At 35.4% G+C, this 25,685-nt stretch overlaps 1 protein-coding gene across 1 annotated transcript in view; it reads left to right on the top strand.

Annotated features, from left to right (window-relative positions):
- CFAP44 (cilia and flagella associated protein 44) overlaps positions 1-25,685 on the top strand; it is a 164,896-nt gene that overhangs the window by 68,012 nt on the left and 71,199 nt on the right. Inside the window, exons 18-22 of the mRNA XM_044251397.1 lie at positions 1,986-2,131; positions 2,841-3,111; positions 5,789-5,844; positions 6,003-6,165; positions 7,613-7,743. Coding sequence (XP_044107332.1) covers positions 1,986-2,131; positions 2,841-3,111; positions 5,789-5,844; positions 6,003-6,165; positions 7,613-7,743 — 767 coding nt within the window. The remainder of the gene's footprint in view (positions 1-1,985; positions 2,132-2,840; positions 3,112-5,788; positions 5,845-6,002; positions 6,166-7,612; positions 7,744-25,685) is intronic.

Here is a 25,685-nt window from a genome sequence, read left to right as displayed (position 1 = left end):
GCATGGAATGGTCTTCCCTCTATTTGTGTCTTCTTCAATTTCTTTCATGAGTGTTCTGTAGTTCCTCAAGTACAGATCCTTTACCTCTTTGGTTAAGTTTATTCCCAGGTATCTTATGGTTCTTGGTGCTATAGTAAATGGAATCGATTCTCTAATTTCCCTGGGGTATAAGGATGGTTCAACATTCGCAAATCAATCAATGTGATACAACAAATTAATATGAGAAGAGAGAAGAACCACATGGTCCTCTCAATTGATGCAGAAAAAGCATTTGACAAAATCCAGCATCCGTTCCTGATTAAAACGCTTCAAAGTACAGGGATAGAGGGAACATTCCTGAACCTCATCAAATCTATCTATGAAAGACCCACAGCAAATATCATCCTCAATGGGAAAAAGCTTGCAGCCTTCCCATTGAGATCAGGAACAAGACAAGGATGCCCACTTTCACCACTCTTGTTCAACATAGTATTAGAAGTCCTAGCAACAGCAATCAGACAACAAAGAGAAATAAAAGGTATCCAAATTTGTAATGAAGAAGTCAAACTTTCTCTCTTCGCAGATGACATGATTCTTTATATGGAAAACCCAAAAGACTCCACCCCCAAACTACTAGAACTCATACAGCAATTCAGCAACGTGGCAGGATACAAAGTCAATGTGCAGAAATCAGTGGCTTTCTTATACACTAACAATGAAAATAAAGATTTCATTTAAAAAATATTTTATTTATTTATTTGACAGAGAGAAGATCACAAGTAGGCAGAGAGTCAGGCAGAGAGAGAAGGGGAAGCAAGCTTCCCGCTGAGTAGAGAGCCCGATGCAGGGCTCGATCCCAGGACACTGAGATCATGACCTGAGCCGAAGGCAGTGGCTCAATCCACTGAGCCACCCAGGTGCCCCGCAAGATTTCATTTTTTAAATGGCTGGGTAGTATTTCATTATGTGTATATATACTACATCTTCTTTATCCATTCATCTGTTCATGAACATCTGGGCTCTTTTTATATTTTGGCTATTGTGAACCTTGTTGCTATAAACATTGGAGTGCATATTTCCCTTCAAATCACTATGTTTGTATCCTTTGGATAAATACCTGTAGTGCAACTTCTGGGCTGTAGAGTAGTTCAATTTTTAACTTTTTGAGGAACCCCCATATTGGCTTTAGGGTGTCTGCACCAGTCTATATTCCCACCATAATCTTGTTTGTCCTTTGACTTAAGATAGGCAAGTCTAATCTTAGCTAGTATGCCTAGTTGGTTTTTTTAAAAATTGAATAATTGACCTTGTATGTGAAAAACTGTAGCATTTGTTGAGATATGTTGGCATTGTCTCCTGGAAATTTATTTTTGGTCCTGGAAAGCAGCTAGAAATCCTAGATCACTTTAATCTATTCAGTGATTGAGACTCATATATGTAGTGTGTAGTGCTCCAGGGTTGCAATGGAAAACCCACTGTAAGGTGTGTTTACTGTGTCTCCTTCTCCTTGGAGGATCCTGTGATTTCTTTCCTTCTTCCTAAGCCCATGAGGCAACAGATTGCTCTGCTGAGCTTCTAAGCCTCTCAGCTGCCACTTCCAGAACTGCCCATTGCCTCCGGGAGAAGAGCAATGCACTAGACTCAAAACTAGCTCTGAACACCATGTCCTACACAACTCTATTACTGAATACTAAATTCAAAATAATACCTGAAATAAAATGGAATTTAGTAGGTAATCAGAAGTGGTATCTCTCTTATAATAGCTTCTAAGTGGAAAGCAAATTACTGTAAGGTGTTTTATTATTGTATAATGTTATAGTTGCATATAAATAGACAGTGGAGATACTTTATAAAACCTTATCTATAATCATAGAAATCATATCAAAATAGATGTTTTAAGACCTCTATTTTAGGTTTTAAAATTTGAAATAATATAAAAATCCTCATGTGGTCATATGTATCTTATATTTAAATACTACTTTCCATGTTATTTTTCTCTTTTCCAGGGTGGCTATGATGCTGGTTTTCTGTATCACTGTGAGTTCCCCTTGTATGACCAGAGTACTGCTATCACAAAAAAGAAAGATGAACCTTTTGATTTTCGTCTTCTTGAAGATACAGAGGATAATCCCATCCAAACTATCACTTTCAGGTGAACTGAATTTCAGAAAGCCTTAAAAAAACCGATCCCATTTATGCGTGTGTTGTTGCCCATCATAAATATTGTTCATTTTAGAAGATCTGTCCAATTGGAGAAGTATGTGAACATTTTCTAGTTAAATAAATTGAATAAATGAATAGAATCAAAGCTAATTCCAAAACTGTATTTCAAGTCCCTTTATCAAATATTCTGTCAGAATTTGTTTTTCACACAATAGGTTTGTAGGTATTTACTCAGGGGTATGCTACTGCTTGGTCAAATAATGAAGGTTCAGTGTTGCTATGATTCTGGAGAAATCACAAATTGAGATTTTTAAATGGTTGATAATTATATTTGTGATTTATTTTTGATATTATTATCATAATGTGATTTATTTTTGATATATTATCACAATAATAAATCACAAATATTATTTGTGATAAATAGTCACAGATTGAGATTTAACAATTGGGAAGCATATATGCCAGTCATTCTTTTGAAGATCAAATATAATGGCTCCAAATTTCAAATTGGCTTTTCTTCTCCTTTTACTCTTTTGTACAGTTTGCTAGGGCTGCCATAGTTCCTTAGGGCTTCAAAATATGAATGGGGGGGCACAAAGTAGTCTATAACATTTTTGTTAATAAAATTTAGCCATTTGTCAATTAATTTAAAATTAAACATTTTCAGATTAATATGAAGAATAATTTATGTTTCCTAGCATTCACCAAGATTTGATGTTTTGTGGAATGCAAAATGGAGCAATTCGAGTCTATATCCTAAGTCAAAATAAGCCTTCATTGATTAATACAGAGTACTACTGGCACTTCAATATCCATGACAATAATTATGGATGTATTAAAGGCATCTGTACTAGTTTTGATGACCGTTTCTTGGTGACTACTGGAGCAGATAGTAATATCTTTGTTTTCACAATTTTTTCTGAATTTGAGCTAAAGAAAGACATCAAAGCCCAAGTGCCATCTCCTAGGGTATGTAACTAATAACAATGATAAAGAAATTAATTTTAAAGTAGTGATGTCTAAGTTACTTTCTTTAAAAATTGAAAACTCATTTGCCTTATAGTCTATTCTTGTTAGAATTTTGACTTTCTGGTGCCTCTGTTATTAAATATTAAAGTCACTGAATTCCCCTATAACACTAAAGGTATAGAATTCCCCAATTTAAAAAGACTGAGTAATTTTTTTCTATTATCAATCGCTTTCTGGGTTAAATTTCTTTGTTTTCAAAATGTACAACTTTTTCAGATATATATTTTGCTTTTCATTTATTCACTTAATGAACAGGCATATATGGGAAGTATACCATAATTTGTGTGTTTGAAAGGAGTTGTAAAAGTGGTAATTTTTAGTATTAGAATATGACAATATGAATCAGGACCAAAGAGTCAGTTAAATTATTCTATTCTTAAGCAGAGTGTATCGTTGTATTTGTAATGAAGATTGATCCCCAAATTATATCCATTTGCCCTGCCACATGACAAAGTATTTCCTTTGGGAAAAAAAATCACTAATAACCATTTCAATTGCTCCTCAAGAAGAGGGAATTGTATTAAAAAGACCATAGTTAAAATTCCTGTGAATACACCAGCATTCCATTGAATAGGTAACCAACTTTAAAAGAAGATACAAAAAAAGTAGGGCAGATTTGAGCAGGTAAATTTTCATTTCTATTAATAGAAGCAAAATTAGGAGAATGGACTATTGTCCAAAGAGCTCCCGCTCAAAAAGAATTACAGAAGGGGAAAGTGTAAGAACAAGAGAATCTTTTTCTTTCTACCTAGTGCTAGCTCTTTCTATGGAAATCTATATTGGACAGAAAAAACCCATTTCACATTTGTATAATAGCATCCTTTTATATATGAATTTAATCAGTATTTTTTATGTCCCTGATGTGGACTCTGCTTTTAGGAAGACAGAATCAGAAAAAACTGAATAAATAGAGTACTAAGCTCTGCATAGGTCTAAGGATCTTACTTTAGAATCTGCTGGGAAGTCCTTAAAAGTACAGATTCCTGAGCCCCAGCCAGGAGCAATTAAATCAGAATATCTGAAAGTGAGGGCCAGGTATCGATACTTTATAAAATATCTAGCCTTCTTCCTGGGTCTCAGCCCCTATGACTCCAGTGTGCAGCTGGGATTGAGAACAATTGGCCTGTATTTTGGCACAGTTGGTAGCAACTCTGTTTAACTCAAATTTATTATAAACAGCTGAGGCCAAGAGAAGGTTGGTTGGGTATCCTGGAGATCACACTGCTAATGGAAAACCAAGGGGCTTGGCTCTGGAAAACAATAGAAAAATTCAATCAAGTTATGTCATAAGTGATTAACAGTAATTGCAATGTATTAGCCATCAAGGTCTCTTCTACTGGTCATGTCTTATGACTCCACTTTTACTAAAGTTCTAAATTTTGGGGTACCAGGATGGTTCAGTCAGTCAGTAGAGTATGTAACTCTTCATCCCTGGATTGTGAGTTTGAGTCCCACGTTGGGTGTAGAGATTACTTGAAAAAAATAAAGTTCTGAACCTTATCCTACACAAAAATATGTAGATTTACATTTCATATGTTTAAAAACTAGAACTGTAATAATACAACTTCTTCAAAAAATAGTCTATATTTCTTCATAAGGAATGGCAACAAACCAGAGACCTATCTGTTATGAAAAAGAATAGAGAATAAACAAGTTCAATTTTACTTAGGAACTGATTAGCTAACAATCTCAGACTTCATTTGGTTCACTGGATTATAATTCTCCCTCCTTAAATTTTATAGCATAGCATCCAAATAAGCAAAGTAATTTTAAGTGATTTACCTCATAGTTCCCTTAAACTAATTTGCTTACTAAAAGGAGATTCATATTTCTGATTTCATCTTTCTTTCTCAAGGAGGGGAACTGTATTATTCCTGCATATGTCACTGTATGTCTTTTTTTTTTTTTTTAGTAAGCTCAAGTGAAATGCTTAAAGTTTAAAAAATATTGTATATCAGGGATGCCTGGGTGGCTTAGTGGGTTAAGCTGCTGCCTTCGGCTCAGGTCATGATCTCAGGGTCCTGGGATCGAGTCCCGCATCGGGCTCTCTGCTCAGCAGGGAGCCTGCTTCCCTCTCTCTCTCTCTGCCTGCCTCTCCATCTACTTGTGATTTCTCTCTGTCAAATAAATAAATAAAATCTTTAAAAAAAATATTGTATATCAATGATACTCAAAAAAATTTAATTCAAAAAATATATATTTTAAAGTCTTCTTGTATATATGTAAGATATTTAGGGAAACTTATGCATATATAAAGGGGCATAAGCTAAAAAACATAATTTTAAAACAAATGACTTAGAAAATTTGTGTGTATTCTTTGTTAATAACTCATGATATTAGCAATTCAAATTTTGGAGCAGAAGTATAGTAAATTAATATTTTGCATATCCATTAGTTTTCAGTACTTTTTTCTACCTACCTCTTTAAATAAAGCAGAAACAAATAAGTTTAAGCAATTGCAGTTTTCCTCCTAATTTTCCCTTGTTTATTTCTTGCAAAAGTACTTTGCTGGCCTATAATAGAAATTGGTAGAGGAAAAAACTCAGTTTACTTCATATTAGATATTTTAAGAGAAATATGCAATTTAAAAGATTAACCATTTCTCCCCTTTCTACAGTTTGGAATTGAAACAGAGCCAATTCCAGAAGATATTGAAGATCCCAAAGCCTATAGGTATGGAAATTTTTGATAAACACTAATTAGCCCTGAGCTGTTGCAAAATGGCATTTTATAGAATTTGACCAAGCCAAAAAAATTTACAAATTATTGAGTCTTCATTTCCTCTTTTGCTGTTTCTGTATCTCATTATCCTTTTCAATTTCTGTTTTCAGTATTGAGAATGCTAGAAGAAAAAGACAACAGGACAAGTTAATGAAAGAAGTGGAAGAAATAAAGGCTGGGAAGAGAGAAAAACTCAAAGCTTTGAGGAATGAATTTTGGAAACTTCTAGAAATGAATCAAGGATTACCAAAGCATATGCAGTTTAAGCGAACAGTAAGCCTAAAATAAATTTGACTTTAGTTTTTAACATACAATTTTTTTTGGATCAAGACTATTCTGCTGATAAAGTAGGGACTCCTTAAAATCATCTTTAAGCTTCCCCTTATCAGGTCAGCATGTTGGCAGCAGCTGAAATATAGAATTTGATACCCAACTTGGTTTGGATACAGAAGAGCCTCCTTACATAACACAAAGTTTACTTCCAGATTTAGCTACTTCACATTTTGGGGGCGGGGTGGTAACAAGGTAAGATAAAAATACAGATTTGAATCTGGTTATCAACCCATACTGTACCTAGGCAAGATATCCAACCACTGTAAAGGTACACATATATTTTAATTCTATGTGATTCTATTTCTATAATCACCAGATCTGTTGTAAAAGATAGTAACTGATAGGTCCACAGAATTTTTAAAAGATGACTTAGTATAGTTGTAGCTATGGGGAGAATTAACAAATTGTTCAGGCTAATTTTGTATTTTTTTTTTCTTTTCTGACTTATTACAAATCCCCATCTGCCTGCTAGTTTTTTTCTTTTCATTGTATATTTCTTCCTAAGTAGAATTGGTGTCAAGAACCTAATCAAATAAAAAGCCAGAATTTACATCCTGACTATACCTATAATTTTCGAGTCACCTAGCCAATTCCATGTGAAAAATGCTTTGGTGAAATAATAATGGATAATTCATACTGATTAAAAGGCCAACCCATAGTGGTTAAAAGATATTTATCTATTTTACTATGAAAAAAATTGACATTTATTAGAATATGGGTAAAATAATTCAAAATAAAGAACACATGAGGTGAGTTCTGTGGCTAAGCATTTTATATATATCATTACTTAAAACAGAAACACCCCTGGAAAGATTAATTAGTACTTACAATTTAGTCTGAATGTGTGCCCTGATGTTTTCTCAAGAGTAAAGGCAAAAGATATTAGCCCCCTAAGTATCCTATGGGAGAAATGGCCCTCTTGGTGAAGGACATCCAGCTAGAATTTGGCAACCTCAAAAAGACACCAAAGACTTAGCTGTCTTTCCTGGGTGGGGTCGTATGGGAAGACATGCCATGAATGTCTATCCTGTGCCTAGCTGACTATGTACCAGTAGTTGCTTTGGGGTGGTGGAATTACTATTATTTTTTTTAACTCTGTACACTCTCCAAATATTCTGTTATTCATTGTTTTTATTGTGGGAAAATATTTTAATATATAACCTTATTTGTGGTATTAGTTCTGAAAACTTTTCTCCATATTTTGTGGAAATAAAATTTTAAGTATTTTTTTTCTAGAACAGAGAGTTTGTGATATCTGGGAGAGAATTGTAATGCAACATGAAATTGAGTACAAAACTTAATCTGTATCTGTGTGAAAAATGAAATAAGATTGATAATACACATGGATAACAGTACCCATTTTGATGAACAAATCTACTTTTTGCAGGATTTTGATATAGATTCCAAAATTCGTGCTGAGATTGGCAGGAAAACAGCTTTTAAAATTCAACAAGTAGAAAAAGAATTAGCTTGGGAAAAAGAGAAACATCAGATTGGCCTCATGAAACTACAGAATAGGTAGGATCCATATTTCCTGCAAGTTAAGATGTTTGAGAACAAATATTTGAATGGAGTTGTTCACTTAATCGAAGTGGTCAGGTAAGAGGTGTTCTAGTGTAACTACTAACTCTTGAAATCTCAAGGAATACTTTTGTCACTGCTACTGATATCTTCTTGAGCTTTCTGAGAAGTTGAAATCTGGGGAATTTAACAGTTAGATTTTTTCAGAGCACCAGGGTGGCTCAGTCAGTTAAGCATCTGACTCTTGATTTCAGCTGAGGTTGTGGTCATGAGATTGAGCCCTGTGTCAGGCTCCATGCATGGACCCTGCTTGAGATTCTCTCTCTCTGCTCCTCCTCACCTGCTTGCTCTCTCTCTCTCTCTCTCTCTAAAAAATAATAAATAAATAAATAAATAAATAAATAAAATTTTTCAATGAAACACTGAAAAACTGATTTAAAAATGAGAATACATGAACAGACATTTCTCCAAAGATGTCCAGATGGCCAACAGATAGATGAAAAGATGCCCAACATCTCCCATCATCAGGGAAATTCAAATAAAAAATGTGATGGGATATCACCTCATACCTGTCAGAATGGCTAAAATAAAAAACACAAGAACAGCAAGTATTGGCAGTGATGTGGAGAAAAAGAAACTTTGTGAACTGTTAGGAATGCAAATTGGTGCAGCTACTATAGAAAGCAGTATGGAGGTTCCTCAAAAAGTTAAAGCTAGAGCTACCTAATGATCCAGTAATCACACTCCTGGGTATTTACCCAAGAAATAAAAAAAGAAAAAAAACCCCACTAATTCAGAGGGCTACATACACCCCTATGTTTATAGCAGCATTTTTTTTTTTACAATAGCCAAATTATGGAAGCAGCCCAAGTCCATAGATAGATGAATGGGTAAAGAAGATGTGGTAGATGTATACAATGGAATATTCAGCCATAAAAAAGAATGAAAATCTTGTCATTTGAAATGACATGGATGGACTAGAGAGTAATGCTAAGCAAAATAAGCAGTCAGAGGAAGACATATACCATGATTTCACTTGTGGAATTTAAAAAGCAAATGAGCAAAGGGTAATAGACTCAACTATAGGGAGTGAACTGATGGGTACTAGAGAAGAGGTGGAAGGAGGGATGTGTTGAGACAGGTGATGGGGATTACAGAGGACACTTGTTGTGATGAGCACCAGGTGATGTATGGAAGTATTGAAATCACTTGTATTGTACACCTGAAGCTGTATTAACTATGCTGGCATTAAAAAATAGTATAAAAATTTTAAAAATAAAAATGATTTTTTATAAACCAAATTATGTAATAAAAATTTATTATCTGATTTTGGCAAGTTATTTATTTTATATCTAGTTAACACATGAGCAGGTACATCTTTTTCTAAAAAATATTTTATTTATTTATTTGACAGAGAGAGAGAGAGAGAGAGACGGTGAGAGAGGGAACACAAACAAGGGGAGTGGGAGAGGGAGAAGCAGGCTTCCTGCTGAGCTGGGAGCCAATGATGGGGGCTCGATCTCAGGACTCTGGAATCATGACCTGAGCTGAATGCAGACACTAAACGACCGAGCTACCCAGGCACACTTGAGCATGTACATCTTTAAAAAATAAAAAATAAGCTAGAATCAAAAGACTTATAATGAAAGACAACTTTCTGTCCAATCTCTCTCATCTACCAATAGGACTCCTCATGAGGAAATTGTCTTTTTTTTTTTTTTTGCCTTTTTGAGATGTAATTTACATTCAGTAAAGTGCATAAATTTTAACTGAACAACTTGATAAATTTTTATAATTATATATCACCACTACCCAGATTAAGAACATATATAGCACTCCAAACAGTTTCCTTGTGGCCCCCTTCCAGTAAGTATCAACTCTCCAGAGATGAATGTTTATCACAATTTTGTCCGTGAACTTCACCATACAAATTGAGTGTTGTAGTATGAACTTTTTTATATTTGGCTTCTTTTACTTAGCATTGGGCCCAAGATTATCTACATTGTTGCAGGTAGCAGTAGTTTATTATTTTTCATTGTTTTGTTATCATTTTCTATGCTTATACCATGTTTTATTTATTCATTCTACTGTTGATAGATATTTCAGTTGTTTCTATTTTTTGGCTATAGTAGTGCTGCTATAATCATTCTTGTGCATGTTTTTTGGTGGGCATAAGAACTTATTTGTTTGCTTTATAATCAGGAGTGGAAATGCTGGGTCATAGATTGTATGCATGTTTGAGTTTACTAGACATTGCCAAACAGTTTTCCAAAAATGGTTCAACCAATTTATATCATGACCATCAGCATATGAGAATTCCAATTGATCCCCATTGTATTAGCTTCCTGGGGCTTCCATAACAAAGTAAAATACATGATTGGCTTAAAATAACAGACAAAGGTTCTGGAGGCTGGAAGTACAAAATCAAAGCATTGGTTGAGTTGGGGTGGGTTTTTTTGTGTTTGTGACTTTTTTTGAGGCAAGATATGTTTTTATTTATTTATATTGAAGTATAATTGACATATGATATATTAGTTTCAGGTGTACAACCTATTGATTCAACAATTCTGTGCATTACTTAGTACTCACCACAATAAGTATAGTCACCATATACTATTACCATGTTATTGACTATATTCTCTGTGCTGTACTATTCATCTCCATGACTTATTTTGTAATTGAAAGTTTGTTAATCTTTTTTCTTTTTTAAGTAATATCTTGGGTTGCTTCCATATCTTGGCTATTGTAAATAATACAGTAATAAGCATTGGGGTGCATAGATCTTCAAATTAGTGTTTTTGTTTTCTTTGGGTAAATAGCCAGTATTGGAATTACTGGGTTGTATGGTATTTCTATTGTTCATTTTTTGATGAACCTCCATACTGTTTTCCACAGTAGTTGCACCAATTTACATTCCCACCAACAGGGTATGAATATCCCTCCCCCCCCCCACATTCTCACTAACACTTGTTATTTATTTACTTATTTATTTTGATGCTAGCCATTCTGACAGATGGGTGATATTTCATTGTGGTTTTGACTTGTATTTCCCTGGTGATTAGTGATGTTGAGCATCTTTTCATGTGTCTATTGGCCATCTGTATGTCTTCTTTGAGAAAATGTCTGTTCAGGTCCTCTGTCCATTTAAAAAAATTTTTTTTTGTGTAAGCTCTATGCCCAACTTAGGTCTTGAACTGATGACCCTGAGATCAAGAGTCACATGCTCTACCAACTGAGTGAGCCAGGTCTTCTATCCTTTGCCCATTTAAAAATTGAATTGTTTGGGGTTTTTTGGTGTTGTATAAGTTCCTTATATATTTTGGATGTTAACTCCATGGATATATTATGTGCAGATGTCTTCTCTCATTCATTGGGTTGCCTTTATGTTTTGTTGATGGTTTCCTTCGCTGTGCAAAAGCTTTTTATTTTAGTGTTGTCTGAACAATTTACTTTTGCTTTTGTTTCCCTTGCCTGAAAAGACTTATCCACATATATGTTGTTAATGGTGGATATCCAAGAGATTACTGCCTATATTTTCTTTCAGGGGTTTTATGGTTTTAGGTCTCACATTTAGGTCTGTAATCCATTTTGAGTTTATTTTTGTGTATGATGTTAAAAAAAAGTTTCATTTTCATTCTTTTACATGTAGCTGTCCAGTTTTCCCAGCACCATTTGTTGAACAGACTGTCTTTCCCATGTGTATTCTTGTTTCCTTTGTTGTAGATTAATTGACCATATAAGCATGGATTTATTTCTTGGCTTTCCATTCTGTTCTGTTGATCTATGTGTCTACTTTTGTGCCAGGACCATATTGTTTTATTTACCATAGTTTTGTACCATATCATAAAATCTGGGATTGTTCTACATCCAGCTCTGTTGTTTTTTTCTCAACAAATGTCTTTGTGGTTTCCTATAAGTTTCAGGATTACTTGCTCGAATTCCATGAAAAATGCTATTTAATAGTTTCCTCAGAGACCTGGGAGGGAGAATCTGCTCTATGCCTCTCTGAGCTTCTAGTGTTTTGCCAGCAATCTTTAGTTTTCCTTCCATAGATGAATTATTCTAAATCTTCTGCCTTCAAGTGCTGTTCTCTCTGTGTTTTTTCACATAATCTTCTCTCTGAGCATGTCCAAGTTCCCATTTTTTATAAACACACTAATAATGTTGGATTGGGACTGTTTTAATCTCATTTTACCTTGATTACTCTGTCAAGACCCTATTTCCATGTAAGGTCACACTTTGAGATACTGGGAGATTTCAAAATCTCTTTCTGGGTGGATAAAATTCAACCCCTAACACTCATGCTTGTAATTTGATATTGTCATTTCTTTGAATTTTAGCCATTCTATAGTAGTATCTCAGTGTGATTTAAGTTGGTATTTCACTGATGAGTGGTGATTTTAGATCATTTTATTATATTTATTTGTTATTTGTGTATTCTCTTTTCTAGGGGTTCAAGTTTTTTGTTCGTTTTAAAAAATGGGTTGTAAGAATTATTCATATCCTCTAGATAGGAATTCTAGATAGGAATATCTTCTAGATAGGAGTATCTTCTAGATAGGAATCTTTTCTCCTCCTCCTCCTCTTCCTTTTTCATTCATTCATTCTTTTTAAAATTAACATATAATGTATTATTTCCTCAGGTGTATAGGTCTGTGAATCATCAGTCTTACACAATTCACAGCACTCACCATAGCACATACCCTTCTCAATGTCCACAAACCAGCCACCCCATCCCTCCCCTCTGGCTCAGGAGCCCTCAGTTTGTTTCCTGAGATTAAGAATCTCTTATGGTTTGTCTCCCTCCCTGGTCCCATCTTGTTTCATTTTTCCCTCCATTCCCCCTATGAACCCCTGACCTATTCTCAAATTCCTCATATCAGAGAGATCATATGATAATTGTCTTTCTCTGACTGACTTATTTTGCTAAGCATAATACCCTCTAGTTCTATCTATGTTGTTGTAAATGGCAAGATTGCATTCATTTTGATGGCTGCATAGTATTCCATTGTATATGTATACCACCTCTTCTTTATCCATTCATCTGTTGATGGACATCTAGGTTCTTTCCACAGTTTGGCTATTGTGGACATTTCTGCTATAAACACTCGGGTGCATGTGCCCCTTTGGATCACTATGTTTGTATCTTTAGGGTAAACACCAAAGAGTGCAACTGCTGGGTTGTAGGATAGCTCTATTCTCAACTTTTTGAGGAACCTCCATACTGTTTTCCAGAGTAGCTGTACCAGCTTACACTGTCACCAACTCCCATGTAGGAGAGTTCACCTTTCTCTGCATCCAAGCCAACACCTGTCATTTCCTGACTGGTTACTTTTAGCCATTCTGACTGGTGTGAGGTGGTATCTCATTGTGGTTTTGATTTGTAATTCCCTGATGTCCAGAGAGGTTGAACAATTTTTCATGTGTCTGTTGGCCATTTGGATGTCTTCTTTTCAGAAATGTCTGTTCATGTCTTCTGCCCATTTATTTTTTTTTAAAATTTCTTTTCAGCGTAACAGTATTCATTATTTTTTCACCATACCCAGTGCTCTATGAAATCCATGCCCTCTCTAATACCCACCACCTGGTACCCCAACCTCCCACCCCCCCACCACTTCAAACCCCTCAGGTTGTTTTTCAGAGTCCATAGTCTCTCATGGTTCACCTCCCCTTCCAATTTCCCTCAACTTCCTTCTCCTCTCCATCTTCCCATGTCCTCCATGTTATTTGTTATGCTCCACAATTAAGTGAAACCATATGATAATTGACTCTCTCTGCTTGACTTATTTCACTCAGCATAATCTCTTCCAGTCCCATCCATGTTGCTACGAAACTTGGGTATTCATCCTTTCTGATGGAGGCATATATACTCCATAGTGTATATGGACCACATCTTCCTTATCCATTCATCCGTTGAAGGGCATCTTGGTTCTTTCCACAGTTTGGCGACCGTGGCCATTGCTGCTATAAACCTTGGGGTAACAGATGGCCCTTCTTTTCACTATATCTGTATCTTTATGGTAAATACCCAGTAATGCAATTGCATGGTCATAGGGATGCTCTGCTTTTAATTTCTTGAGAAATCTCCACCCTGTTCTCCAAAGTGGCTGCACCAACTTGCATTCCCACCAACAGTGTAAGAGGGTTCCCCTTTCTCCACATCCTCTCCAACACACGTTGTTTCCTGTCTTGCTAAATTTTCTGCCCATTTCTTGATTGGGTTTTTTGTTCTTCAGGTTAATTTGCTAAGTTCTTTATAGATTTTGGATACTAGCTCTTTATCTGATATGTCATTTGCAGATATCTTTTCCCATTCTGTTAGTTGTCTTTTGGTTTTGTTGACTGTGTGCTTTGCTGTGCAAAAGCTTTTGATCTTGATGAAGTCCCAATAGTTCATTTTTGCCCTTGCTTCTCTTGCCTTTGATGATTTTTCTTTGATGATGATGAAGTTGTTGCAGCTGAGGTCGAAGAGGTTGCTGCCTGTGTTCTCCTCAAGGATTTGATGGATTCCTATCTCACATTGAGGCCTTTCATCCATTTGGAGTCTATTTTTGTGTGTGGTGTAAGGAAATGGTCCAGTTTCATTCTTCTGCATGTGGCTGTCCAATTTTCCCAACACCATTTGTTGAAGACACTATCTTTTTTCCATTGAACATTCTTTCCTGCTTTGTTGAAGATTAGTTAGCCGTAAGAGTTGAGGGTCCATTTCTGGGCTCTCTATTCTGTTCCATTGGTCTATGTATCTGTTTTTGTGCCAGTACCATACTTTCTTGATGATGACAACTTTGTAATAGAGTTTGAACTCTGGAATTGTGATGCTGCCAACTTTGGTTTTCTTTTCCAACATTCCTCTGGCTATTTGGGGTCTTTTCTGTTTCCATATAAATTTTAGGATTATTTGCTCCATTTCTTTGAAAAATGTTGATGGCATTTTGATAGGGATTATATTAAAAGTATAGATTGCTCTAGGTAACATAGTCATTTTCACAATATTTCTTCTTCCAGTCCATGAGCATGGAATGTTTTTCCATTTCTTTATGTTTTCCTCCATTTCTTTCATGAGTATTTTATAGTTTTCTGAGTACAGATTCTTTGCCTCTTTGGTTAGGTTTATTCCTAGGTATCCTATGGTTCTGGGTGCAATTGTAAATGGGATCGACTCCTTAATTTCTCTTTCTTCTCTCTTGCTGTTGGTGTGTGGAAATGCAACTGATTTTTGTGCATTGATTTTATATTCTGACACTTTACTGAATTCCTGTATGAGTTCTAGCAGTTTTGTAGTGGAGTCTTCTGGGTTTTCCACATAAAGTATCATGTCATTGGCAAAGTGTGAGACTTTGACTTCTTCTTTGATGATTCGGAGGTGTTTTATTTCTTTTTGTTGTCTGATTGCTGAGGCTAGGATTTCTAGTACTATTGAATAGCAGTGGTGATAGCGGACAGCTCTGCCCTGTTCCTGACTTTAGAGGAAATGCTCTCAGGTTTTACTCATTGAGAATGATATTCGCTGTGGGTTTTTCATAGATGGCTCTGATGATATTGAGGTATGTGCCCTCTATTCCTACACTGTGAAGAGTTTTGATCAAGAAAGGATACAGTACTTTGTCAAATGCTTTTTCAGCATCTATTGAGAGTATCATATGGTTCTTGTTCTTTCTTTTATTAATGTATTGTATCACATTGATTTGCGGATGTTGAACCAACCTTGCAGTCCAGGAATAAATCCCACTTGGTTGTGGTGAATAATCTTTTAAATGTACTGTTGGGTCCTATTGGCTAGTATTTTGTTGAGAATTTTTGCATCTGTGTTCATCAGGTATATTGGTCGGTTGTTCTCTTTGATGGGTCTTTGATTTTGGGATCAAGGTAATGCTGGCCTCATCAAATGAATTTGGAAGTTTTCCTTCCATTTATATTTTTTGAAACAGTTTCAGGAGAATAGGTACTAATACTTCTTTAAATGTTTGGTAGAATTCCCCTAGGAAACCATCTGGAACTGGGCTTGTTTGTTGGGAGATTTTTTATGACTGCTTCAATTTCCTTACTGGTTATGCATATGTTCAGGTTTTTTTTTTTTCTTCCTAGTCCAGTTTTGGTAGTTTATATGTCTCTAGGAATGCATCTATTTCTTCCAGACTGTTAAGTTTGCTGGTATATAGCTGCTCACAATGTGTTCTTTATAATTGTTTGTATTTCTTTGGTGTTGGTTGTGATCTCTCCTCTTTCATTCATGATTTTATTAACTTGGGTCCTTTCTCTTTTATTTTGATAAGTCTGGCCAGGGGTTTATCAATCTTATTAATTCTTTCAAAGAACCAGCTCCTACTTTCACTGATGTGTTCTACTGTTCTTTTGGTTTCTATTTCATTGGTTTCTGCCTTGATCTTTATTATTTCTGTTCTCCTGTGGGGTTTAGGCTTTCTTTGCTGTTTTTTCCCCAGCTCCTTTAGGTGTAGGATTACATTGTGTATTTGAGACCTTTCTTGTTTCTTGAGGAAGGCTTGTATTCCTATATACATTCCTCTCAGGACCGCCTTTGCTATATACCAAAAACAGTTGTGTTTTCATTTTCCTTTGTTTCCATGATTTTTTTTCAGTTCTTCTTTAATTTCCTGGTTGACCCAATCATTCTGTAGTAGGATGCTCTTTAACCTCCATATATTTGAGTTCTTTCCAACTTTCCTCTTATGATTCAGTTCTAGTTTCAGAACACTGTGGTCTGAAAATATGCAGGGAAAGATCCCAATCTTTTGGTACCATTTGAGACCTGATTTGTGACCCAGGATGTGTGATCTATTCTGGAGAATGTTCCATGTGCATCCGGGAAGAATGTGTATTTTGTTGTTTTTGGATGGAATGTTCTGAATATATCTGTGATGTCCATCTGGTCCATTGTGTCATTTAAAGCCTTTATTTCCTTGTTGATCTTTTGCTTGGATGATCTGTCCATTTCATTGATGGTTGGGGGGTGGTAAAGTTCCCTACTATTGTATTATTATCAATGTGTTTCTTTGATTTTGTTATTAATTGGTTTATATAATTGGCTGCTCCTAGGTTAGGGGCAGAGATATTTAAAATTGTTAGAGCTTGTTGGATAGACCCTTTAACTATGACATAGTGTCCTTCCTCATCTCTTATTATAGTCTTTGGCTTAAAATCTAATTTGTCTGATATAAGGATTGCCACTCCAGTTTCTTTTGATGTCCATTAGCATGGTAAATTGTTTACCACTTCTTCACTTTAAATCTGGAGGTGTTTTTGGGTCTAAAATGATTTTCTTCATTCATTTATTTCTTCATTCAATTGACAGCATATCGATGGGTTTTGTATTTTTATCCATTCTGACACCCTGTGTCTTTTGATTGGGTCATTTAGCGCATTTACATTCAGAGTAATGATCGAAAGGTATGAATTTAGTGCCATTGTATTGTCTGTAAGGTGATTGTGACTGTATATTGTCTCTGATTCTTTCTGGTCTGTTACTTTTAAGCTTTCTCTTTGCTTAGAGGACCCCTTTAAAAATTTCCTATAGGGCTGGTTTGGTGTTTGCAAATTCTTTTAGTTTTTGTTTGTCTTGGAAGGTTTTTATTTCTCCTTCTATTTTCAATGACAGCCTATCTGGGTATAGTATTGTTGCTTGCATATTTTTCTCATTTAGTGCTCTGAACATATTGTGCCAATCCTTCCTGGCCTTCCAGGTCTTTGTGTATAGGTCTATTGCCAATCTAATATTTCTGCTGTTGTATGTTACAGACCTCTTGTTCAGAGCTGCTTTCAGGATTTTCTCTTTGTCACTGAGACTTCTAAGCTTACTATTAGATGATGGGATGTTTACCTATTTTATTGATTTTGAGGGGGTATCTCTGTGCCTCCTGGATTTTGATGCTTGTTCCCTTCCCCAAATTAGGGAAATTCTCTGCTATAATTTGCTCCAATATACCTTCTGCCCTTCTTTCTCTTTCTTCTTCTGGGATCCCAATTATTCTAATATTGTTTCATCTTATGGTATCATTTATCTCTCAAATTCTCCCCTCATGGTCCAGTAGTTGTTTATTTCTCTTTTTCTTAGCTTCCTTATTCTCATCATTTGGTCTTCTATATCATAATTCTCTCTTCTGCCTCATTTATCCTAGCAGTAAGAGCCTCCATTTCTGATTGCATGTCATTAATAGCTTTTTTGATTTCAACTTGTTTAGATTTCAGATCTTTAATTTCTCCAGAAAGGGCTTTTATTTCTCCAGAAATGGATTCTCTAGTATCTTCTATGCTTTTTTCAAGCCCAGCTAACATCTTGATAGTCTTCATTCTGAACTCTGGTTCTGACATCTTACTAACGTCTGTATTGATTAAGTCCTTAGCTGTTAGTACTGCCTCTTGTTCTTTTTTTGAGGTAAGTTTTTCCACCTTGTCATTTTATCCAGATAACAGTTAGATGAATGAGAGAACAAATTGCTAAAAGATAGCAATGACCCCAGAAAAATAGACACTAACCAAATCAGAAAAGACCCAAAACCAGGGGAGGAAGAAAGAAGAAAGGAAAAAAAAAAAAATATATATATATATAATATTTTTATTTACATATAATATACATATATAAAAATATATATAATATATAGTACAATATTGTGAATTTTATAAAAATCTACATATATAAAATTACTATATATACCATAAATATATATACATACATATATATGTATATATATGATTAGAACAGAGCTACACACTTGATTTAGGTATATTTTGGTGTGTTAGAAGAAACTGCCTCCCCAAATTTTAAAGCAAGAAGAATACACACACACACACACACACACAATAACACAAAAATAAGAGTAAACATGATAAAGGGATGGAATATGACTGTAAAGGAGAAATTTAAAAAAGATTCTATAAAAGGAATTGATAAGAAGTTGGTTGAAAAAAGACAAAAGGGAAAAATAGAAAAGAGGAGAGAATCTGATCAGGCTGGAGACTAGAACAAAGCCTTACACTAGATTTAGGGTACATTTTGATCTGTTAGATAAAATTGTATCTAAAAATTTTAAGGATAGAAAAACTTATATGTATACAAAAAATAAGATTAAATACAATGAAGGGATAGAATGTGACAATAACAATAAAAATTTTAAAAAGATTTTTAAAAAGGTATAGATAAGATAAAATAGTTAAGAAGGTTAAAATGGGAAAGAGGAAAAATTTTAAAAATAGAATAAGGAAAAAATAAAATTTAAAAAGTTTAACTTTGAAAGACCAAAGAATCATGGAAAAAAACCTTGAATTCTACATGCTGCATTCCCCTATCTCTGGAGTCCCATGATTCTCATTGATTTGTGAACTTCTTCTTGGCTGGATGTTCTTGCTGGCCTTCTGGGGGAGGGGCCTGTTGCAGTGATTCTCAAATGTCTTTGCCCCAGGCAGAATTATACCGCCCTTGCCAGAGGTCAGGCTAAATTATCTGCTCAGGTTCACTTTCAGGTGATTTTGTTCCCTGAACACTTTCCATATAGCTTTGGAGGACAGGAATGAAAATGGCGGCCTCACAATCTCCTCCCATAGGAGCTGAGAGCTTGGCCTCTTCAGTGCGCCCTCAGAGAAAAGCAGTCAATCCCTCCTGTCTCCCTGGTCTCTGGCTGTACTCCATACTCACTGGTCTGTAACCAATCATTTCTATCTCTGGCATCCAGCTCTGTTCAGAGTCTCCAAACCCAGTAGATTCCTGCATGCACTCCCACGCCATCCCTCCCTGAGGAAGAAGGTGAGTCTCTATGGATCTGCCACTTGTTGGGTCTCTGCCATAAGAGTAGTGGCCTGATTGTGCCTTGGCTCATGGTTTAAGGTAACCCCAAGCTGAGAGCCCATTCCTCAGCTCCGTCTCTGCAGCTGTTCTCCCCTCCCCGATACCTGGGACTCTGAAGCACTTAGGCACCCTCCCCGCCACCCCCATCTTTCTGTGTCCCTGAGGGACCTGAGACCACACTGTTCCCATGAGGGCTCCACCCCCACTTAGCTTCTGGATCAATGTCCCTCAGTGGAGCAGATTCCTCAAAGTTCCAATTTTGTGCTCCACTGCTCTACAGCTTGCAGGGAGCCGGCCCCTCCCACTGCAGTCTATCTTCCCATATATCATCTCGGATTCACTTCTCTGCAAGTCCTACCTTCCAGAAAGTGGTCACTTTTCTGTTCCTAGAATTGCTGCTATTCTTTTCTTTGATCTCCTGTTGAGTTTGTGGTGTTCGGAATGGTTTGATAACTATCTAGCTGAATTCCTGGGACCAAAAATTTTTTTTTCCTAATTTATTTATTTTCAGAAAAACATTATTCATTATTTTTTCACCACACCCAGTGCTCCATGCAAGCCGTGCCCTCTATAATACCCAACACCTGGTACCCCAACCTCCCACCGCCCCCCGCCACTTCAAACCCCTCAGATTGTTTTTCAGAGTCCATAGTCTCTCATGGTTCACTTCCCCTTCCAATTTACCCAAATTCCCTACTCCTCTCTAACGCCCCTTGTCCTCCATGCTATTTGTTATGCTCCACAAATAAGTGAAACCATATGATAATTGACTCTCTCTGCTTGACTTATTTCACTCAGCATAATCTCTTCCAGTCCCGTCCATGTTGCTACAAAAGTTGGGTATTCATCCTTTCTGATGGAGGCATAATACTCCATAGTGTATATGGACCACATCTTCCTTATCCATTCATCCGTTGAAGGGCATCTTGGTTCTTTCCATAGTTTGGCGACTGTGGCCATTGCTGCTATAAACATTGGGGTACAAATGGCCCTTCTTTTCACGACATCTGTGTCTTTGGGGTAAATACCCAGGAGTGCAATTGCAGGGTCATAGGGAAGCTCTATTTTTAATTTCTTGAGGAATCTCCACACTGTTCTCCAAAGAGGCTGCACCAACTTGCATTCCCACCAACAGTGTAAGAGGGTTTCCCTTTCTCCACATCCTCTCCAACACATGTTGTTTCCTGTTTTGTTAATTTTGGCCATTCTAACTGGTGTAAGGTGATATCTCAATGTGGTTTTTTTTTTCCAATTTATTTATTTTCAGAAAAACATTATTCATTATTTTTTTGAATCTCCCTGAGGGCTAATGATGATGAGCATTTTTTCATGTGTCTGATAGCCATTTGTATGTCTTGATTGGAGAAGTGTCTGTTCATATCTTCTGCCCATTTTTTGATGTGTTTGCCTGTTTCGTGTGGGTTGAGTTTGAGGAGTTCATTATAGATCCTGGATATCAACCTTCTGTCTGTACTGTCATTTGCAAATATCCTCTCCCATTTCGTGGGTTGCCTCTTTATTTTTTTGACTGTTTCCTTTGCTGTGCAGAAGCTTTTGATTTTGATGAAGTCCCAGAAGTTTATTTTCGCTTTGTTTCCTTTGCCTTTGGAGACGTATCTTGAAAGAAGTTGCTGTGGCTGATATCAAAGAGATTACTGCCTATGTTCTCCTCTAGGATTCTGATGGATTCCTGTCTCACGTTGAGGTCTTTTATCCATTTTGAGTTTATCTTTGTGTACGGTGTAAGAGAATGGCCGAGTTTCATTCTTCTACATATAGCTGTCCAGTTTTCCCAGCACCATTTATTGAAGAGACTGTCTTTTTTCCACTGTATATTTTTTCCTGTTTTGTCAAAGATTAATTGACCATAGAGTTGAGGGTCTATATCTGGGCTCTCTACTCTGTTCCACTGGTCTATGTGTCTGTTTTTATGCCAGTACCATGCTGTCTTGGTGATCACAGCTTTGTAATAAAGCTTGAAATCAGGTAAGGTGATGCTTCCAGCTTTATTTTTGTTTTTCAACATTTCCTTAGCGATTCGGGGTCTCTTCTGATTCCATACAAATTTTAGGATTATTTGCTCCAGCTCTTTGAAGAATGCCGGTGGAATTTTGATCGGAATGGCATTAAAAGTATAGATTGCTCTAGGCAGTATAGACATTTTAACAATGTTTATTCTTCCGATCCAAGAGCATGGAATGGTCTTCCCTCTATTTGTGTCTTCTTCAATTTCTTTCATGAGTGTTCTGTAGTTCCTCAAGTACAGATCCTTTACCTCTTTAGTTAGGTTTATTCCTGGGACCAAAATTTAAGTCTCCTACTCCTCTGTCATCTTGCCTCTCCACTAGATAGGAATTTTTTGTAGATATATGACAGATCTATTTGTGATACATGTATATATATGATGCGTGTGTGTGTTTGTATGCATGTAAAATATCTTGCTCTAATCTGTGGCTTTGTTTTCATTCTCTTGATGGTGTCTTTTTTTGAGTAGAAGTTTTTAACTTTATTAAAGTTAAAATATCAATATTTTTCTTTTACAGTTCATGCTTTTATGTTGTAGTTAAGGAATCTGTGCCTATTCCGAGTGCATGAAATAGTTCTTCTGTGTTTTGTTCAAAAGCTATTTTTTTTTAAAGATTTTATTTATTTGACAGAGAGTAAGTGAGCAAAAGCAGGGGTCATTATCTGTATTGATTTTTTGGGGGTGGTGTAAGATGGAGATGTCATTTGTTTCTCAATGGATATTCAATTGACAGTATCATTTGTTGAAAAGACCATCCTTTCCTCATTAGATTATAGTGATATATAGTGATAGTTTTGTCATAAATGAAGTAACTATATATTTACATATGTATGTATATATGTTTATGTACATATGTATGTTTGTGTATATGTATGATTGTTATATACATAATATATATGTTATATACATATATATACATATACATATATACATATATGTATGTACACATACATATATGTATATAAAATATTTTATGTTTTAATATTTATAATAGAATATTATGTTTTAATATTTATAATATTAATATTTAAATAATATTAAATATTATTTAATAATAATATTAAATAAATAATAATATTAAATAATATTTAATATTTACATGTAAATATACTATATATTTATATATATTTGTTTCCAAACTCCTCATACTATTCCATTGGCCTGTCTTTGTGCTAGTATAACACTGTTTTTAATTGTTCTTAACATCTGATATTGTAAATCCTCTTTGTTCTTCATCTTCAGTATTACATAGGTCCTTTGAAACTTGTCAATTTTCATCAAAATACCTGCTAATAAGATTTTGACTGGAATTACACTGACTCTGTAGATCAACTTTGGTATAATAGACTTTAAAAATAAATATTGAGTATTTAATCCATAAATGTGATAGATCTTAAGGAGAATCCACTTTTAATCTCTTCTAGTGGTTATAACTAAACAATGTATTTATATGAATTTATTAATCATTATTTATTGATTTCCTAGTGTCATAAATAAGGATTTTGTTCACTTTAATGTGCTCATGCTTTTCTCTATTTTCTGAAAATATAAAATATATTATAATAACTGCTTTAATGCGCTTGTCTGCTAGTTTTATCATCGGTGTTTTATGGGTCTATTTCTGTTAGTTTAAAATTTTTTCTTTATTTTGGGTTATATGTTTCTGCTTCTTTGCTTTCCTGAAAAATTTTGACTGGATGTCAGACATGAATGTCACATTGTGGGTGCTGGGTATTTTTTGTCACTTTTAAATATTCTTGAGTCTTATTTTGGGATTCAGTTAAGTTTCGTGGAAATAATCTTAGTTTTTGAGTCTTGTTTTTAATCTGTGTTAGGCAGATTAAGTCTAGGCAGCCTTTAGTCTAGAGCTTATTTTTCCTCACTGCTAAGATAAAATCCTTTTGAATACTGTATCCTATGTTCTATGTATCATGGGGCTTGTGAGAATACAAGCTATTCCAACCTGTGTGAGGCCTGGGGATTATTCTACCTGTTCTCTTTTGGTGATTCTTTCCCCAGCTTCAGGTGGACTCATCACATGCATACAGTGATGAATAATCATGTGAAGCCTGGAAGAGGATTTTCAGAGATCTTTCCCTATACAGCAGTTTCCTCTCTGGTACTCTGCTCTGTGATACATGGCACTTGTTACTTCATATTAATACCTGAATGTTTGAATCTTGGAATTTATATCTAGATGACTGCCAAGAGATGAAAGTAGCTAAGAAGTTCTCAGGAAGAACCTTCAACATAATATATCCTATTTTTGGTTTTATCAAATATTCATACTATATTTGTGAAATATATATATATGGCAAATATGAATCTTAAATTGGTGAGGCTCATTGTTCCAGCCTGCCTTTTGCTTTCATTTGTTTGAGTCTATGGTTTTTGTACTATGCTGGAGCAGGTAGTTTTTGGTAAGGCCAGGAGCCTCTGTTCCCAGGATCAAACACACATGTGGTCATTATTTTTCAGATCTTATATCACCCCAGAAGCTGTCAGAAGCAGGGAATATGTACCCACAACTCTAGGACTCAATTTGTGCATAACCCCCTTGTCAGGTGGAATCTCTTTCCCAATCTTCTTGCCTTCAAGTACATGCTTCCTTAATTCTCTGCTTTCCCGCCCTGTCCAGGTTCTCAGCTTTGTGTCTTCATTAAACATATGGAAGGAAATAAGTTGCCTCACTATCTGATTGGAATGGGGGAGAGAATAAAGTTGTACCACTGGATACTACCAGTATTTTCATCTCCACCATCCTAATAAACCAAATGAGATAACTCTTGCTTAAAGAATAATTTTTTTTCTGATTATTGGTGAAGTTAACCACTTCTTTTCATATGTTTGTAGTTCATTGATATTCTTCTGAGAATTACTCTTCGGAGTATTTCTTTTTGTACATTTATAATTCATTTATATTTAATCTTCTGAGAAAGATTCCTTTTTCATTTTTCCCCCGAGTTCTATTCTCTCCCTTAGTTTTATTTATTATTTCTGTAAGCACTCTTTAATTATACATATTGGAAATGCTTTCTTGTACTCTACCACTTGCCTTAAATTTTGCTCACATTTTTCTAACTATGCAGAAGTTTTAAATTTTGATGGGACCAAAACTATCCATATTTTCCTTCATGTTTTCTGTGTTTTATGGGAAGAGTAAAATTTAGAGTGAAACTCCAGCAGGTAGGAGATAAAAAGAATAAGTTTTATAGTGATGAGAAAGATACTATGCAGGGCACCTGGGTAGCTCAGTGGGTTAAGCCGCTGCCTTCAGCTCAGGTCATGATCTCGGGGTCCTGGGATCGAGTCCTGCATCAGGCTCTCTGCTCGGCAGGGAGCCTGCTTCCCTCTCTCTCTCTCTCTCTCTCTGCCTGCCTCTCTGTCTACTTGTTATCTCTGTCTGTCAAATAAACAATAAAATCTTTAAAAAAAAAGAAAGATACTATGCTATAAGAGAAAAGGGAAAATTAGAAATAACCATTTTAAAAGAAGAAATAGAATTCAAAGAATTGGATTTAAAAAGTAAGAAAGACAGATAAACTAGGAATAATTGCTATATACATAAGTAAGTTAAATTCTAAAATTAAAGAATGGGGAATAATTATGAACAAGTCCCCCCCAAAAATAACAACAACTAACCATTAATTGATAAAGAACAAATTCCTGTGGGCTATAAAAGAAAAGTGAACTAACTAATAATATAACTTCCTGAGTTTAATATTTTTTGTAGAGGCAAAAGGATAACATATATCACACACACATACACACACACACACACACACACACACACGAGATATCTCATATGACATAATAGGTGGATTGCTTTTTGTCACAATTTGATATGATCCACTTACCATTAAATTACAGTCTACCTGAAAGTTTTTCATTTTTCTATACATTAGCAAAACAGTGGCATCATACTGATTAATAATAGTTTTTTTTTTAAAGATTTTATTTATTTATTTGAGAGAGAGAGATCACAAGCAGGCAGAGAGGCAGGCAGAGAAAGAGGAGGAAGCAGGTTCCCTGCTGAGCAGAGAGCCCGATGTGGGACTCGATCCCAGGACCCTGAGATCATGACCTGAGCTGAAGGCAGTGGCTTAACCCACTGAG

Source organism: Neovison vison, chromosome 6 (assembly GCF_020171115.1).
Source record: "Neovison vison isolate M4711 chromosome 6, ASM_NN_V1, whole genome shotgun sequence".
NCBI classification, from domain to species: Eukaryota; Metazoa; Chordata; class Mammalia; order Carnivora; family Mustelidae; genus Neogale; species Neogale vison.
This window is presented reverse-complemented; position numbering and strand designations above follow the sequence as displayed.